The sequence below is a fragment of the Perna viridis genome, chromosome 10, assembly GCF_037379345.1.
Source record: "Perna viridis isolate PV_CMFRI_1.1 ecotype Kerala chromosome 10, ASM3737934v1, whole genome shotgun sequence".
NCBI classification, from domain to species: Eukaryota; Metazoa; Mollusca; class Bivalvia; order Mytilida; family Mytilidae; genus Perna; species Perna viridis.
The window spans coordinates 5,405,428-5,423,967 of NC_142454.1; the positions used below are offsets into that span (position 1 = coordinate 5,405,428).

The 18,540-nt window shown below is 32.4% G+C and overlaps 1 protein-coding gene across 2 annotated transcripts; it reads left to right on the top strand.

Annotated features, from left to right (window-relative positions):
• The first annotated feature begins 3 nt into the window (after positions 1 to 3).
• On the top strand, positions 4 to 15,538 carry LOC148604264 (uncharacterized). 2 transcript variants are annotated; one of them, XM_088550257.1, is made up of 11 exons: positions 4 to 299; positions 3,772 to 3,827; positions 4,907 to 5,021; positions 6,471 to 6,618; positions 7,051 to 7,242; positions 7,405 to 7,750; positions 8,736 to 8,869; positions 10,556 to 10,729; positions 11,775 to 12,156; positions 12,874 to 13,207; positions 14,663 to 15,538. In XM_088550257.1, exons 3-11 carry the CDS (start codon positions 4,933 to 4,935, stop codon positions 14,694 to 14,696), a joined length of 1,833 nt encoding a protein of 610 aa, XP_088406383.1. In that variant the 5' UTR covers positions 4 to 299; positions 3,772 to 3,827; positions 4,907 to 4,932; the 3' UTR covers positions 14,697 to 15,538. The 2 variants fall into 2 exon arrangements, with proteins under 2 accessions (XP_088406383.1, XP_088406384.1); XM_088550258.1 differs by lacking the exon at positions 3,772 to 3,827.
• The last annotated feature ends 3,002 nt before the right edge of the window (positions 15,539 to 18,540 follow it).

Sequence of the window (18,540 nt, forward strand, 5' to 3'; positions counted from 1 at the left end):
ACAGAATCAATCACGGATCACTTGTGAACAATTCAGATCTTGAAGTTTATATGAATTCATTTACATTCATGAAACATTTGTAATGGAGTGAAAATTTATTTCGTTTTTGAATACTCTTAACTATGAGAGAATTTCTGATAAAAAAATTGAAAGTATCAGAAATGAACACTTCACGCTCGTAATTTCCCGGGAACACATTCCTTGTTGAAACGTAAACATAACTGTTGAACTGAATGATGAGAGATTTTTAATTCACGCGTGCGTGCGTGTGTGTTAAGTAAAAAGATATGGACTAATTTGTAAGTTATCAACACACATCTAACTGTTTTTAGTTACATGTAATAATCACGACAGTCGCCGAGGCATTTTCTTTAAATCTGACTGCCGAGGCTAATTTTCATTTTCATTTCAATGTACGTGTACAGAATATATGTATGGTCCATGTTTGGTCTAAAATGTGCAACCCATACCAAGTGTACCCCTTACTTAAATACTATTTTGCCAATTTCTTCTTCATTACTGGCTATTTCAAGCTCAAAGTTGGTACATGTTTGCAAACTTGACACCATTGCATACTGCTTTGTTTGTGGCAGGACTGCCTACCTGCATTGTAGTAGGTAGTGAGATTTAAATAGCCTGTTAATTGACTTGGCTAAAGGATTAATTCTTTAGCAGAATCGGTTTGTCGCTGGCTTGTCACCGAGCGGTCTAGGGTTCGATCCTTGGTTAGCTGATGAGCTAGTGTTAGTCATTCATGGTATGAAGACTCTTAAGGTTGGGGAAATGTGGCAGGACGGCCTACCTGCATCGTAGTAGGTAGTGAGTTTTAAATAGCCAGTTAATTGACTTGGCTAAAGGATTAATTCTTTAGCCAAATGGTTTTGTGGCTGGCTTGTCACCGAGCGGTCTAGGGGTCGATCCTTGGTGGCAGAGTATAAATTTGGGAGTCATCTCATGCTCTCCCGTTACATTTGGCACCCAACTAAAAACCCAGGGGGGTTGGTTAGCTGATGAGCTAGTGTTAGAGTCATTCATGGTACGAAGACTCTTTAGGTGAGGAAAATGTGGCAGGACGGCTTACCTGCGTTGTACATGTAGTAGGTAGTGAGTTTTAAATAGCTAGTTAATTGACTTGGCTAAAGGATTAATTCTTTAGCCAAATCGATTTGTCACTGGCTTGTCACCGGGCGGTCTAGGGTTCGATCCATTGGCGGAGTTTAATTTTGGAAGTCAAATCATGCTCTCCCGTTACAGCTTTAACCTCTTTCTGATGTATAAGTACATGTAGTTCATGTGTATTATTAATATTCCTTTTTATACTGAACTGATTGCTTGAGTTAGAGGTTGCCAGAAGTTTCTTCCCTCATCTTATAAATATTTTACTAGAAAAAAATTGATGGAAATGAAAAGATATGCAATATTTAACGTAGAAAAGTTCATAATGGGCAAAATTAAGCTAATCTGGGATATTTAATTATTTACAGATGTCTCCAAAATGAAAAAAAAATGCCTTGAAATCTGCTATCATGCATTATTTTGTTAATAACATTTCCATCGTTTGACAAATAATTCCAACATCGAAAATTTTAGAAATTTTTTTTGTTTGTTTGAAAGTGGGTATTTTTTTTTAGTTTGTGGAAGTTGTTCAAATGTATAATTCATTTAAATTTCAAAGTTGGAATTGATTTAAATGAAAAAAGGTATGTAAATATTTTAATATTTGTAATTTAAAAATTGACAAGTTTTGATAATCAAATGATAGACAGTGTTCTCCTCAGGCCGTTAAAGCGCTTTACAGCGCTATCGAGATCGGTTCTACGCTATCTACCTAACTGCGCTGTGCTATAATCTTAAATTTGAGAATTAAAAATCTATTACAACAGGAAATGTGCGTGCCCCAAGGTTATTTATGGCATCGTCGAAGGTAATTAGCAGTAAACACGCTATGGTCAGTTGATCATCCCGTGACCACACAGGTGTCCGAAGCCAATAAAAGTCATGACATTGCTGATAAAATTCTTTATCAGTCACCCCACTTGGCTACAAATTAATTTTAATGAAGGTGTCAGTCAGATATTATATCTGATACTGAACCAATCAAAACTGACTATGGTAAAAATTCACTCAATCCTGGCCAAGAGCATGTGGTTATTTACATGTATAAATGCAAAGTTGAATAATTGCACCATCACATGATGTTTTCAACATTACGAAGCTGATTTACCTAATGAAAGATCATCTTGAATTCCCTCCCAAAAAATATTTATTCCATCTGATACTTCCAAAACACTTTGAAAATAAAAAGGAAATGGTCGTCTTTTGTTTCCATTGCCATGTTGTTGTGTATCAAGAGCACTTGTTTTTTTGGCGGAAAAATTAGTTAAGAAATAGATCGTAAAATCTCCCAAGTCTAAAAATAGTACAACAGATGTGGGAGGAAATTTTTTTTTGGTAAATCATGATATGGAGTTTTTGTCATGAATAAACTACAAATAAACATAATATTTATAAACAAAACAAAACAAATAGTTTGCCAATTTTAAATAACATGAATAAGATTTATGCTTTTTCCTGGTATAATTAGGTCACACTACTTCATGTACATTTTAGGAAACATGAATATTAAGACCAGAGTAGTCTTTTACATGAACCTGATTAGATAATGTTCTAAATATATGATATATTGAAAGTTACTAAGACTAGAAAGAGAGTTTAATAGAGATTTCTCTTAATCAAATGAATATCACATTCAAATGAGCCATTGAGCCCAAATGAAAAATTGTAATTTCAAAGGGTCTGCTGTCAGCAAAAATTTGAAGAACACTGGGCGAATATGAATTAGAGGAAATATTTATGAAGAATTACTTATCATGATATGAAAGAATATCTTTAATTTTTCTGTTAATTTAGAAATAAAAAATAAAAAGTGGTATTAAAGTTAATGCAAAAGAAGAAAAAAGGTAAAATGTTTACCTTCAAATAATTCATGTAAACATAAACAGCAATTTACAAATGTACAAAATCAATCTTTATATAATACATTAAATACAAAGTGGCACGTTTTCACACGGGACATATTAACGTCGTTTCACGCATGCTAAATACAGCGCTATCGGAAAATCTTGGGGAGAACCCGGATAGAGATCACCCACAGTATTTCAATTTTAAGTGATCAAAAATAATTCTATATGATTTTAGTCCTAAATCAGTTTCAGTTAAATTATTATTTGAATAGGTCTTGAAATAAGATAAAATCATTTTGAAATAATTTGTCTTAGAAAGCAAAGTGTTTAAATTCCCACTCATTTTTGTCAAATACTACATTTTTTTCATCAATAAATCAAATACTACTGGGATAATTCAGTAATCTTTCATTAACAAACAAAATAATTTTCTTCATGCACTTGCACACCTGAGGCTGACCAGGTACATGTAATAATATGAGGCAGATGGGACCTCTCAGAGAACCACATGAAGAAGACAAAGTTGAATACATACAATTGTAGATATATATATTAAAAATCTTCTTGTTGCTTTTTCCAAACATCTTGATGATACAATAACCTGTATTTTCACCCTGACCAGTGATTGGGATTACCATGCGCCATAGTCACTTTTCCTCTTATAATGGTGCATTGAGTGACTAACGTGTCACGTCTTGTGCTCCCATTAAGTTTCCATCATTGATAATGATGGTGGAGTATTGTCCACTACTTGTGACATGAAAAAAAGGCATGAACATGTCTTTTAACAATGTTTTATTATCTGCAGGTGGATGTTTTGATTGCTACGTTTTCAAGGGGATTTGAAGACTGGGAAACGAAACGGTACTTAGTCGATTACATATTCTTGATCACTTATGCATTGGAAAGAACAATAAATATTATTTTAAAGAATAAAAATAATTTGATAATATCAGAAAAGCATGGACTGGCAGTCCCATTTGAAATTGATAATGCCACTAAAGACATTTTTAAGCTAGACCCAAAACAGAAGAAATTATCTTTTTTCAAAGCCTAAAAAATATTTATGATGGTAATTACCAGAATCATACTGCAATTGTTGTAGAAACTAACTTGGCAGCTGGACACGATTATGAACCCCCCCCCCCTCCCCCTATGGAAAATATTGATAATGGTAAAGTCATATTATCTGGTCCTGAAGTACCCCCCCAAAAAAATCCAAAATCTGATTGCAGCCAAACAAACAAAAAAATAGAATTTTTCCCATGGTTTGTGATAAACTACTTTACTACTATTATTCACAGCAGCAATTCCATAGGATTATTCATCTTGACATACATGTACATTTATGTGTATGATTCATTTATTAGAAGCATGTACTCACAAGGGTGATTTATCCATGGAGGATAATAATAAAATTACCAGACTAAAAAAATCTAGGCAGTTGACAAAAGGAAAATCTGTATTACTAATGGCAATATCAGTTTAAAAACTGGGAAGTTGGAGAACAGTGCAATGTTCCTTACTTGATACAGGCATTCGGAATTGAAAGGTGGGTTAAACGGTTAACCAGAGTGCCAAACTTTCCAATTCTTTTACAGTTCATTGTATATTTCTACACAAATGGGCAGCATATGATTGCCACCAGTCCAAATCATGTAAAAAAAAACTCTAAACCGTTACAACATAGCAGTCATAACTTGTCATTTGAGTTGACATGCCAAATGGGTGGTTTTAATGGGACATGAATGCATAGTTTTCTAAAAAAAAAAAAATATAGATCAGTATTAAGAAGAATATATGTTGTAAAAATACATTTTTGTATTGCTTATGTAGATGAAAAAAAAGCGTCATTGTTCAGTGTTTTTTCTACACCACAATGCACCTCTAACATTGGCAGTGTCTGAATTCATACAAAAATATTTATGTATTTACACTTACAGAATACTGCTACCTGACAAGTTTGAATATGGCTACAGGTGATTTAGCAAATAATCTAAGAAAATTGCAGAAAGAGTTAAAGCTGATTAAGTACTCTGATAATGTGGACCTTACAGGGTAAGTCATACAAGTAGGGTTTTTCAGATCTGACCTCCAACATATTTTTCATTGTATAATGGTATCACCTTGTTATCGTCATTGGTGTCCATTAACTTTAATTTATTTACAATAATATGAGTAAAACCAATCCAATATTTTTTTAAATTTTAACACAAAGCGTTCCTAGGGACATAGCTGTGGGCCCTATAGTTTTTGGAGGTTATTGCCTCACCCATTATGAAAATAAAGGGCTTAAAGTAGGATGATGGGTGTTATCATTAGAATTAATAAAAAAAGTTTGCCGTTGTTATTCTGTTATAAAAGTTTTTTGATATGGTAGACTTCAATCATTTTTTCCATCAAGAGGTACATGTATGAAATTGGGCCATGCTCTAAAACTTTTTTATTTTTGGTCCAAATTGATTTTTTTATTGGATATCTTATGAGAATCCCTGCCTGCATTGTGCAATCATTTTTTGAGATATCTGTTGTTGTTTACAAATATTAAGCAGTCATTGGGTCACATTTTTGCTAAGGTTTTTTGAAGGAGATGTTAAAGTTTTCAGAATTTTTAGTGCTACACTGTAGTCTCACTTTAGATGGGAGAAACTTTATGAGATACCAGACCAGTAGAAGCCAATCCCATGGTTATGATGCATCAAATTGAAAAGTACAAAAATGTATTTCCAAAATTAAGTTATCAAAAACAATATTTGGATGAGGCTTTGTACTGCAAGACTCTTCAGAGCATTTTCACCTGGCTGAAGTAAATTAAACCATTTTGCAGTCAATGCACTGTTGTTGCCTTTTAACTGCATAACAGAATTTTAAGCAAAAAGCTTTTAAACCAGAAAAGCTACAATTTTGAACTGAATGCTACAATATACAATTTACTGAATTGGCCTATTCAAATAAAAGATAGGGCAAACAACTCAAGTCTATGTGACTCTTTTCAAAGAAATAAAGTAAAATGTTATGTACCGGTATTGTCATTGACAATTTATTTTTAAATGATTCATTTTTGCATTTGGAATAGAACAGCCGCAGTCTTATACTACCTGTACCCTTTTTACCTTTTAACAAATGGGCAATGATGTACTGTACATGTAGATGTGATGAAAACAAATGATGAAATATTATTCAAAGTTTCTGTTTGTCTGAATTACATTCATTAGAGGTTTAGATTGGGGATTTACTTAAATACATGTGTATTGTAAACTGATCTAGCAAAAAGTCAGGTTCTAAATTTAATGATGATTGGTACACATGTATACTGTAGTTTGAGTTATTAGGAATTCCAAAAGATATTCATAATGTTTGATGCAACCTAACCTAATTGCATATTAATGATTGCAATTTGTATGGATGTACATATTAACATGTGCATCTTAAAACACTTGCTTCCACATCTTTAGGATATAGTCTGCATTGATTTATGATGAGTCTTATATTGTTGTCTATTTTTAGATTGTCACAAGGAACACCCACAGCTTTCCTTCCTATCTATCACTACTTGTTCACAAGCTACAGTCATTCCATTGCGGAGCTGATATCATCTTCCGATACAGAACTCTTTGGCAAAACAGACTTTAGATTTATAGAAGCTGTTTATAAGGTGTGTTCTGATGTTTGATTGGCTTCTAAGTTCATGCCACATCCGTCTACCATTTTAATGGTATACCCGCACTCAATTACATTGTTCATCTGTCCATCATTCATTCTGAATTCCTTCTCTATTATCTTGAAGATTTGACGCCTTTCCTCCTCCAAAGTGACAACTTGATGAAGCACATGTGTATTAAGTTCCATAATGACAAGACATCATCTTTACAAAGAGAATTATCAGAATATATCAATAAAATCTGAAAGGTCAATTTGAAGGTCTTTAGTCCCATTTTTAACAAAATGCAATTGTGCTAACAGAAATGGAAAGATTCCTACTAATGGATGTGAACATTGAAATTCTATTTTTTCCCTACTTACAAGGTAGAACCGAAAAATTTTATTAGTATTTTAGTTTGCATTATTTTTTCATTACATTTTATAGCTGATGAGAGACTTATTTTCCTACAAACCACCAGTGACTAAAGAACAGTTCTTTAATGCTGGGTTTGCTGAAAGGAAGATTATCATGTGTGCTGATGTTATACAGATGATACGAGAGAAAAACAAAGTTCTACAACCTAACAGGAAACCTACAACTACAGCAGTATCAACACTCTCTCATCTTAACAAAAAAGTAAAATATCTTTAAGTAAAAAAGATACATCTATTTCCCACTACCCTACTTACTCCATTTTTTTGTGTCTCATCTATTTCCTACCATATTACAGTAAATTGATAAAACTGTTTGAAGTGTTTAGAAAATAGTATATATATTTACTTGTTTTTCTTACTGCAGACAACAAGACCAAAAACAGCAGATTCAGCTAAATCAGCGGTTCAACCTTTACCATCAAAAGCTCCATCTCGGTCAGCAACAAGTGACCAAAAGCAAGTCAAGTTTGCTCCAGATGAGGTTGTTAATGAACTGTACAGACCAGTTAGACCTGAAACTTCAAGACATGTTGCCCACAAAGATCCTCCGTCCCCGGTAACCATTGTAAACATGTCTCCTGTTGTAACTAAGGAAGTAGTAGAGATGGATGAGCATCCTGCCAGAGGTTTTAAGTATGCCGTGGTCACTCCTGCTGTGGCAAAGTTACCACACAAGTCTTCTAGATCAAGGGAAACTAATGTTAATAAAGGTACTGTAAATTTTAATATCCATATTGTTATATTGTCATTATAGTTAAATGTTGTGAATGATCTAAGGAATGACCTCTTGTTATTTCTAACCTCCTAGACAATGTACTAAAGAATTTACTATAAATTGACACTGACAAACAAGCCCAATGACTGCTAATCTTGTCAAATCAGCAGTGTTGTCGTTCAGATACAATGTTATTATGTCTTTACCATTATTCCCTTTGTAGGTTCAGGGTCTTTTATAATTTTGTGTTTTTCGTTGGTAGGTAATTACAAATTACTATGTTTATTGCCTTTAGCTTCTCAACCTCAGGTCAAAGCCTTATTTGTTGTCTTTGTAGAATATACAATGATGAGGGGTTCCTACCAAGGGAAATTTAATTTCATAGTATATTTCATTGAAAATTAGGTTGGTTAAACCAGTCCACTTGAATTAAAGTCAATATTAATGGGCGATGAAAGTAGTATGTCTTAAATTAACAAGTATTACATACATGCATTTTATTACTTCTTTCTTCTGCTTTTCTGTAATTTAGAGACTGTCCATGAAGAAATCAGGCCATTCCTATGATATCAATGGCACATGGTAAATTCTATCACTCTGAATTTTTTTATTCCTATGTAATGTTTATATCATATGTTATGTCCATAAGTACAAGGATTTTTTTTTTCAAAATCGACAATGAATAGCTCAGAAAATTACACTAAAAGTTCACTAAGAAAGCAACCAAATTTTGCACAAAATGAAAGAGTTCTCCCTTTTTCAATGAATTTCAATGCTTTCTGTGTAATTCATTTCTATTTTACCATTACAGTTAATCAAAAACCAACATTCAACTTTCAGAAAGGATGCATTTGTAATATGAAATTGATGAAACTTCTGAGAACAAAATTTGTCATGTGCCACCCACTGCCTGGTTTTTGCATGGACACCTTCTTAAATAGGATGATGATTTGTTCAGTTTATTATCTCTTTTCATACAGGGTTGACTTTCCAAGACTCTGGAGACATAGAAGTTGTGAATGCCATTACACCAGATACATCATTGTATGAGCCTTTACACAGTACTGGTATTAATCATGAAGAGGATCATAATTTGATATCTACACTAAACCAGGTAGGATTCATAGACAGGAAGGGCTGTAGTATTTCTTAACATGGTCTATAGTCATTTATATTTTAATTTTATTTAGAGGGGATATTTTTGCAACGCAAAATTTAATATGAGGAAACAATGGCCCATAAGATACAATGTACATATCACTTGTCTTCAGTACACCCAATATTCTTACTCAATTCTAGTCAGTAGTAATTATATTTTTTACATGTAAATAAGTGTACTTGGAGAGATAGCTATAACAATCATTGAGGTGTGGGTGCTGTTGTATGGTTAAAACACTATAGTCGGCGTCACATAAATAACATACTGTTAAAATTTGAATAAAAATATTTTCTACGACTTTATTGACACCTACCGTCGTTTAAATTGTCTTAAATGACTTGCTCATTCGTTTAGCCAAACGGCTTCTCCCTAAACATTGAATCGTTAAATTCCGGTCAGATTTTAATTCTAGGTGGCAATATTTACATTGTAAAAAGTCGGCCATGTTTACAGTGATCGGGTTGCTAGGAGATGTTGTTTACGTTTAAATGGTTTGTCCAAAAACCGAAGAACCCATAATGCAATTCGGCGTTATTTCGGATATCTCGGATTTATTTTACGCGAACAACGTATAATACCGAGAAGTTGATCAAGCAGACGATTGTCACCGGAGTTCGACGGGAACTTACGCACTTCGTTTGTAAACAAATCGTCCCGTAAAAACCAACATGGCGGATATTAGTATGGGATTTTCCCGTAAGGATTTGTTACGCATGATTTAAGCTAATAAGCGACTTGTTTTTGAGAAGCTGTTTGGCTAAACGAATGAGCAAGTCATTTAAGACAATTTAAACGACGGTTGATGTCAATAAAGTCGTAGAAAATATTTTTATTCAAATTTTAACAGTATGTTATTTATGTGACGCCGAGTATAAACACCAACACTTTAAAGGGTATGAACAGGGGATACATTAATTTGTTTGTAACCTAACAAAAAAAACTTTTAAAAATGTGTGTGTACAGCATCAAACTCTTCTAGATTTATTGTATGGTCTCACTAACCACTTCTAACGTTTCCATTACTTTACATGTTAAAAAGTAATTTTCAAAGTCTCGCTGTGAATTCCCAGGACAAATGACATCTTAAAGTTGCATGCTGTTGCGAAGCTTGGAAAATAAGGCTTCCAAAATCATTATGCTAATGGTACGATGATAGTAGAAATTCTTCACAAAATTTACTTGAATAAATAATACTGAAAATCCACATTTTTACCTTTTCTGCTAACTGACAGCATGGAGGCAAATTACTCACACATGTAAACAGTATTCATACACTTTTGTAGTTAATCACATATATGGTTTTAAAGTACACATTCTCGGCTTCATTTTGACTACTTTTAATCATAATACACACAAATAATGCACTTGCAATCCATATGTCTAGGTTCAGTGTGTTTTTGGTACTACATGGGGGGTGGCCATTTGACCCGGAAGTGGTTAGTGAGTCCTATATCACCTTAAAAGCTAATTATCCCTGCTACACAGGATATGAAAGTATCCACTTGTAAGGTATGAGGACTCCTCACTATGAATACATTATAGTGTATTGGTACTAATTTGCATATAAATCAGGTTAAGTACTGAGGGGTGTAAGCATTTTAGAATAGTGACTCAAGTGTGGTATAATGCGTTCATTTGTAGGCTGTTGAAGTTATAACTGAGAGATTATCTGTGGTAGAGAATTCAGTTAAGGAGAATCCAACAGTAACTGACCCAGCACTGCTAAATATCATATCAGGTTTACAGAAACAGATAGAGAATCTAACTGCCAGGATGGTGTTAATTGAAAATAGAGTATCAATTATAGAATCAAAGGTATTTATCCATAAGTTTGTCAGAAGACATTTCTAACTTTGTTATTATATCCTTACCTACAAGTTGGAGGTGTCCAACTTGTAAATCAGTTATTCCATCTATCTTTCAGTCTGAATTTTTCATAATTTTCTCACTAATGAGAAAAAGATATCCATATTTTTATGATATCATAATTATAACATTTTATGACTTTTTGTCAAAGCAAAGAATTTTTACAAGCAAAGCATTCTTTATTGGTGAAATAATCACAAAATAAAAGATTTAAAAGTGAGAAAACGAATCAAACATTTCAAGCAAATACAAGAGTAAAATTCTTTCCATTGGGTACCTGGGATTTCTCTGTGATAGATTCTTAGTATTTCAACTCCCTTTATAAAGATGGGGTGAACATTGTAATGGATTTTGTTTGCAGCCCTATATCAAATTCCTGTTTCATAGGACCTACCAATATTTGGAAGGTGTTTGGTTATCCCTAGCACAACAACACATGCAACTTCATGTTGCTTTTGATCAACAATTATATTATTTGAGGTATTTTGGTGTTAACAATCTGTTGGAAAGGATGTTCCTATGTTCTTGGGAATATTAGAGAAAATGATAAACAAAATGTATTACATAAAGATTGTGCGTAAACATTATAATGAGAGAAAAACTATGTTAGGTTTAAGTGTGATGTTTGGACTTTTATAAGTTTTAAAGTAAACAAATGTTATCGTTCATTATGATAAATATAAAGCAAATGTTAACAAATTCTGGTTTATTCACCCAATAGCTTTATAAATTGATTTTTTACATGATCCAAAAAATTTTGTTCTGGTCGGCGGCATCATGGTCGTCGATGGCATCTGTTAAATTTGATTTATTTATTGGGGTTTTGATACAATCTAAATTTAGAGTTAGTATGTTTTGTTTACTGATGCTCAAACTATTCATGATTCTATCTCTGTGGTCATACCAAGCTTTATCCTGTGAAGCATTTTATTAGATTTTATAGGGAACACAATACAATATTGAAATATTTCTGTTTAAAATCTTATTTTTGCAGACTGATGCGGTATCCCCTTCAAGAATTTCATCCACAGAAGTCAACACACAGAAAGATCCAAACAAAAATTACCTCACCAAAGAAATTCGTCCATCAGAAACTTTAACCTCATGCCAAAGTCCCAAAGAAATACAAAGTACTGTGTTATCAAAAAACCGTCCTGTTGAATATTCAAGAAACACAATGTTAAAAAGCAGACAAGATGAAATAAAAAGAGATGTACCTCAAATGTCACAAGCTGGCCCAGTAGACAATTACAATGCAGGAGAAATCTATTCTACAGAAAATCCTGCCAGTAGGATATCTTATCAGACAGATTCTAGGGTTCCACAAATTATGGATGTTGGGAAGGAGTTTCAGAATGGTTCTATGAATGTTACTGGTAAGATTAATTATATTTAAGGAGGTAGACCTAGGGTAAGGGACACAACTCTTAAAATCATTGGAACGTTTGTATTCAGCTTTTTAAATCAGTCTTATGTAAGCATCTAATTAACTTGCATTCATTTTATTCTGTTTCAAACGAAAGCTTGAGAGGCTTTGGTGATATTGAATATAATACAAACATATCACTGATTTCATGAGTAATGTCCCTTACCCTAGGTCTACCTCCTTAAGTTGCACTATACATACATTAAACCAGAGAGTGGGGGAAATACATCAAAACTCAGGAACCATAATAAGTTATACATGAAATTAGGAAATGATATTTTTCCTTTTTCATTTTGTTTGGCAATAAAATAGATAAGTTCTTTTTATCAACAGAATTTGGGCAAGAATCATTTATCAATATTTTATGGAACTTCTTAAAACACAAAAGAAGCACCCAGTAGTTATTTCATAATTTAAAAATGCTTTACTACTTTCTGATGGTCTCAAACCATGGATATTTCTTTGTAGCTACTGCAGGTTTAAATCAGTTATGCTAAAAAATATCTGCCATTTTGTAACAAGTGATTTATAACAAACTTTTAGTTGAGGGCTGACAGTATAACAAGTCAAAAAAGAATATCATAAATGGTTTTATAATATTTGATATTCAATATTAAATCTCAATTTAAGCCAGACTTACAATCCTTTTTTTATTTACTGTAAACAGAAAACACATTATCGTCAGATGAACAGTACAAATATACAGGTGCCAATCATGCAGGAGACTCCTCAATTCCATCATACCTTGCCAGTGGCAATCAGTTCTCCTTTGCTCTTTCTCCTATTCGAACAATTAAAGATACCAGTGGATTTAAGGCAGCATCCAACGCTATTGGAGAAGATACATTTGCTTTGGAGACTGAGGATGATGCACGGAGATCCAGTACTCCAACAGATTTCAAAGATCTGCCTTTAAAACCTTCCTGTAATGAGCATGACTCGCTGTCATTTCAGTGTGGTGATGTGTCCATGCAACAAAGGGTGGATAGAATTAAAAATATGTAAGTGATTAAATGTACTTAAATTTTTTTTTAAATTGCACCCGACATACTTTTTTTTACCCCAAATGACTGTTATTATCTCCCTTGAAGTATTTAACCTTGATTCCCCAACTTTTCATAAAATTAGGGAAATATATAATATGCCTTTCTGTCTAGAACTACAGCTTTTCCTGAATGCAAATAAAAGCTTATTTCTTAACAATTAAGTAATATTATATTTATATTTTGGAATATTGAGAAAAAGTATCCGATGTAGAAATTTAAATTTTATAAGTTAGTATGTGATATAATATGTAAGGGGAAGTGTTTATGCAATAATCCCTTAATGAAATTGTAAACAAGCATAATGATTTTGTTAAATAAGCTTGTTTATTGATAATATTATATTTGCACTAGTGTGTAATGCCTAAAATTTGACTTTACATTTATTTTTTGTACTGGGTAAATGTTCTTTTCGAAAAGTATTATGCCCCTTGTTCTTTATATGTTATACTTTGTTCTTTTGACTACTCTCCCACCTCTTGCATTGGAGAGGAAAGATCACTGCATTCATTACTACTAAGGTACAAATGGCAGTCACAGACAGTAGGTGATTCATGCATGTCAAAAACCCTTTTAATTCGCTTTTATTTCTAATTCAGAACCAGTTACGGACTACATAATCGAGTTGGTCATTCTGTTTTGACCCTTTTGAGATAAATATTATGTAGATTGCTTGAAATTGCTTTTTTGCAAGAGTTATTGTTCTTGATTTGGTTGATTTAGGTGGGAGATTAATGTGTGATTTTCTGAAAAAAAAATATAAACATATTTGAACACAGAAAGGACTTATATAAGGATATATAAAAATGTAACATATATATACAGATAAATGTATGTAGTTTAAAAACATTGTTTGTTAAATGGGTTTTTCTACCTCATGAATCACCTCTACAATCGGCAGTGTCTGAACTTTATATAGACTGCTACTTTTATGTCTTATATACTCTTGGAATAGATAAATATGAAATGTGTATCCATTTTTTTTTTTACCCAATTACGCATTCAAGCATTCCCTCTTACAACTATGATAAAGTGTGAGAAAGTATCTTATTTTACCATGATTATGGCCCCCCTGCCTAAGTTTGTAAATGGTTCTCGCCATCCATCTGTCTAGTGCTGTGTTGTTACTGCTACACTTCAGTGTTATTAATTATTTTCACAAAATTCATGCAGTAGTTATGGTAAAAAGTTGTTTTAGATTGTGGGAGGTCATGGCATTGTGATTTTAAAGTTACTTTCAGATAGAAATGATTCCAACCCTGAATATTGTTATATGAAATCTTTATGTGCTTTGTCATACTTGTTTGATGTACAGCAATGACATTCCATTAATACATCCATGTAACAATAATTTATGCATAATATTTTTAATCTTTTATACATGAACTATAATTTTTTTTAATTTTTTTTCAGGATGGTTTCAACACAAAGTATGCTGAACAAGTGACACAACGAGAGCCTATCATACCTATAACTAGAAGATAATACTTAAGGCCATTACTTGTTATCATATCAAGAAGTTGTGAAAATATGTTGGATTAAATTATTTATATATACATGTAACATGTTTAGCTTTCTTGAATTATAGATCTGAGATAAACTATGTCATCTACTTGTATCTGTCGTCATCTTTCTTCTGGCATTCATTGTATAATTTCACATTTTGGTGTATTAGCTACATGTACTTGTCTAATTGCAACCAAACTTTATATGAAGAACTTTTGGTTCAGCTTCAAAGCTCAACTTCTCAAAAGTTATATTTATCATTGTTTTGAAACTTGATAGGATTGTTAACAGCAATGACTATACAAATGCTCCAGTTTTGATGATGTTCATGTTTTTCTAAACTGTGTGAAGCCACTGAAAATTGTAATGAAAACGTTTCTGGAAAACTTTTCTTGTTTAAATCTTAAATTTTGAGTTCATCATAATTCAGGTTACATTTAGAAGAGCAATTCAACTGAACAAGAGCATTTAATTTGCAGTAAATTCCATATTTAATTTATTATTATATATTAAATGAATATTGATTTTTTTATAAAAAAAATTTTTTTTTCATTTGTTTTGACTTGTCTATGATCTCTTAGAGAAGTAACTAGTTGCAATTTTGTGACAACACTTTTTAAAATGTTGCTTGTTTAATTAAGTACACTTTGCAAAATAAGCTGGTTCTTCAGCTTCAGGTTCTTTTCTATGGTTCATATGAAGTCTGGGAAATATTTTCAGAAGAAAACATACGATAAGACTTATTGTATTTGGAAGAGCTATATGAATATAATAGCTTTTTAATGTTGGGTTTATTTTTTTTAATACTGTGACAGTACTATTGTTTGTGGGTTACCAATTTTCATTGTTTTCATGGATAGGCCAAACCACAAAATTTGGTTCCCAATTGAAAGGAGATTTCCATTGATGTGTATACTGAAAATCTCAAAACCACGAACTTGTATTTCTTCTCTAATCCAAATAAACATCATAAAACTTGCTGTCTCATCCTGTATTTGCATTTATACATATGTGAATAGGTGGTACATGATGTTCACATGGCCTTGTTGTCTTGTCTTACTACATGGTTGTTTTGACATTCAGTAACTGTAGTCCAAATATTTAAACTGACAAAGTTAAACAATAATATGAAATTATGGCCAACTAAAATATTTAATTAGTTCTCGTGCCTTCATGAATCTTAAAACTAACTGTCTTGTTACTCATTTTCTCTGCCTTTATTGTAATGATAAAATGCTTTGCAGAGCACAGCTTGATACGCCTGCAGAAATATGGACACAAAATTCATGCTCATTTGATTGTGATCAAATATTTGGCTGAAAATATATAAAAATAAAAAGCTAACATTATTTTAAAAAAAAAGCAATTCAACAAATTCAGCAAAGTTTCATGAACATTGCCTGGAGCCTTTTGAAGTAATTATGCAATTATGGGAAATTTGCCTCCTTTTTAGCTATTGCCATCCGTCGTCGTCGTGATCATCAACAATTTTTCAAAACATCTCTTCTGACTTTAGGGATAAAGATTATGACCAGTTAATCGGCAACTATTATACATGTATAAATAAATTGGGTCAAACCAGTATGACTACTTGGCTTGTAAATTTAGAATAAATGTGTTTTCATTTAACAGCAAATGAAGGATAATAACATTACCGCACTGATAAAGTCTAGGCTAAAGTCAAAACAGGATGTTTGTATAACAAATAGCAATATCACCGTAATGGTCCTTACTTTGTAAAGACATTTCATGTCAAAATGGTGGGTCAAACCATGTATGTGGAAATGCGCGCTGAAACTTCCGCTTCCATTACATTGATTTTCTGTATATTTACCTTGTATTTGCAGTCAACATTGTTCAGAGCAACTTCAGAAATCAACGACTTTATATTCTGCAAGTTAAGTATTTTATCTTATAGTGTTATTAAATAGGTATTTTCATGTTAATCCCGTTCAAAGTCCAAGTACAGTCTTATTAGGCTGAGGTCATTTGTGCTTGACCATGGCGCAGCCGAGGGCCAATGCAGGTGATCAAATCCAATACACCTGTACGAGGACTTTATACAGGATAAATATGAAAATATATGACACCTTTATTAACTTATGTGTTTAAATACTGTATGGAAAACCATCTTTTTAACTGTTGTTTTTGTGGGGGAAAAATACTGGTCTTCATACAGAATTTACTACTTCTAATGCGAATTTCAGTGGTCTTTGTACATAATTAACTGGTCTTAATATGAATTTCAGTGGTCTTTATACATAATTTACTGGTCTTAATTTGGATTTTAGTTGGTTTACCGGAAGTTGAAATTCTACATAAAGACCAATTAAAATCCATATTGAGGAAATTCATATTAAGACCAATAAATCTTTTTTTAAAGACCAGTATTTGTTTTTCGCTAAAAAAACATGATGATTCTATATAAACAAATTAATTTCTATTGTATTTAAACACATTAGTAAATAGATTATAATATTTAATTCCTTACAAGTTTTGTTCCACTAATAAAAAAAAAGCCAGATAGACTGGTTCACAGTTGAGTGTAAATGGTGTTGTCAGTGCAGACTGGGTGTTCTATGGAAAGAAAATGATCATTTCACATTGCAATTTTGCATCACCATTTCGATTTTTCAAAGAGTTGAATTGACATATAGAGATGTTGTGCGAACCTATTTGATGACATATGTATATTTGAAAGGAATGACAGGGATCCTCCACTGAAATATGAAAGTAGTTCTCGCTGAAATTCTTATTCAAAGTTACTTAGATCTACAGAGTGTTCAAAGTTTCAGCTTAAATAATGTTATACATTTTCCGTTCTTCACTTCCTGTACAAGATACAATAATTGTTCTAATCATATACACTGCAAATTTAGATATGCTGTACACGTGTTTCAAAGAGTAACCTTTCATCAGCAGCATTAGACTCAAATATATAGGAAGTTCCAAAAATAATTGTTTACGAGTATAAACAGGAAGCCAAATCCATCATCGTAATGGATCACATATTGTGACATGTAACTTGTAAAAATCCTAGTTTTAATGGTAAATGCTACGAATACTACAACTTGATTAATTCAATAGAAAATCTGTCTTCATGATAAAGACATATTGCGTAATTCTATTTTCGTTTGTAGTTATGCCTTGATTTTAATCATCAAAAAAAATTTGAAATTCTTTAAATGTAACACTATAGGTATGGTTATCCTTCGACAAAGTGTTTTTCATTGGTATTTTTACCGATATTACTTTGCGTTTTAACGGAATTTATTAACTGACTTCCGTCGAATAGTTAAATGTTTTGACTTCGATAACTTTTACATTGGTCAAATTTCAATTCACCGATAAGTCAGTTTCTCGTCCTTGCCTGTTAAGAAAACTAAAATACATTTTCCAAGGTTATTCAGATTCATGAAAAAAATGAATAATATGATAATTAATTGGAAGAATAATCAAGGGAACCAAGGTTATCAAAAGAATGTAATCTAGGGACAAAGACCAGACATGGAAAACAGACATACACAACAAAGTACATAAAGTAACTAAAATCATACATACAAAGTAACAAAAGCAAATGAGCAACTCGGACTCACTAAAAACTGGGAGCATGTACTAGATACACCGTAACGATCCACGAGTTCATGATGACGACCATAAAAATTTCGTAGTGATGACCTCAATCTTATAGCAACATAACCCTGCTCCACAAGCCTAATCGTTAGAATTCTAATCGATACAAAAAGTCTGCGTAGTCTCGGCAAGCTCTGGCATAACGTATGAGT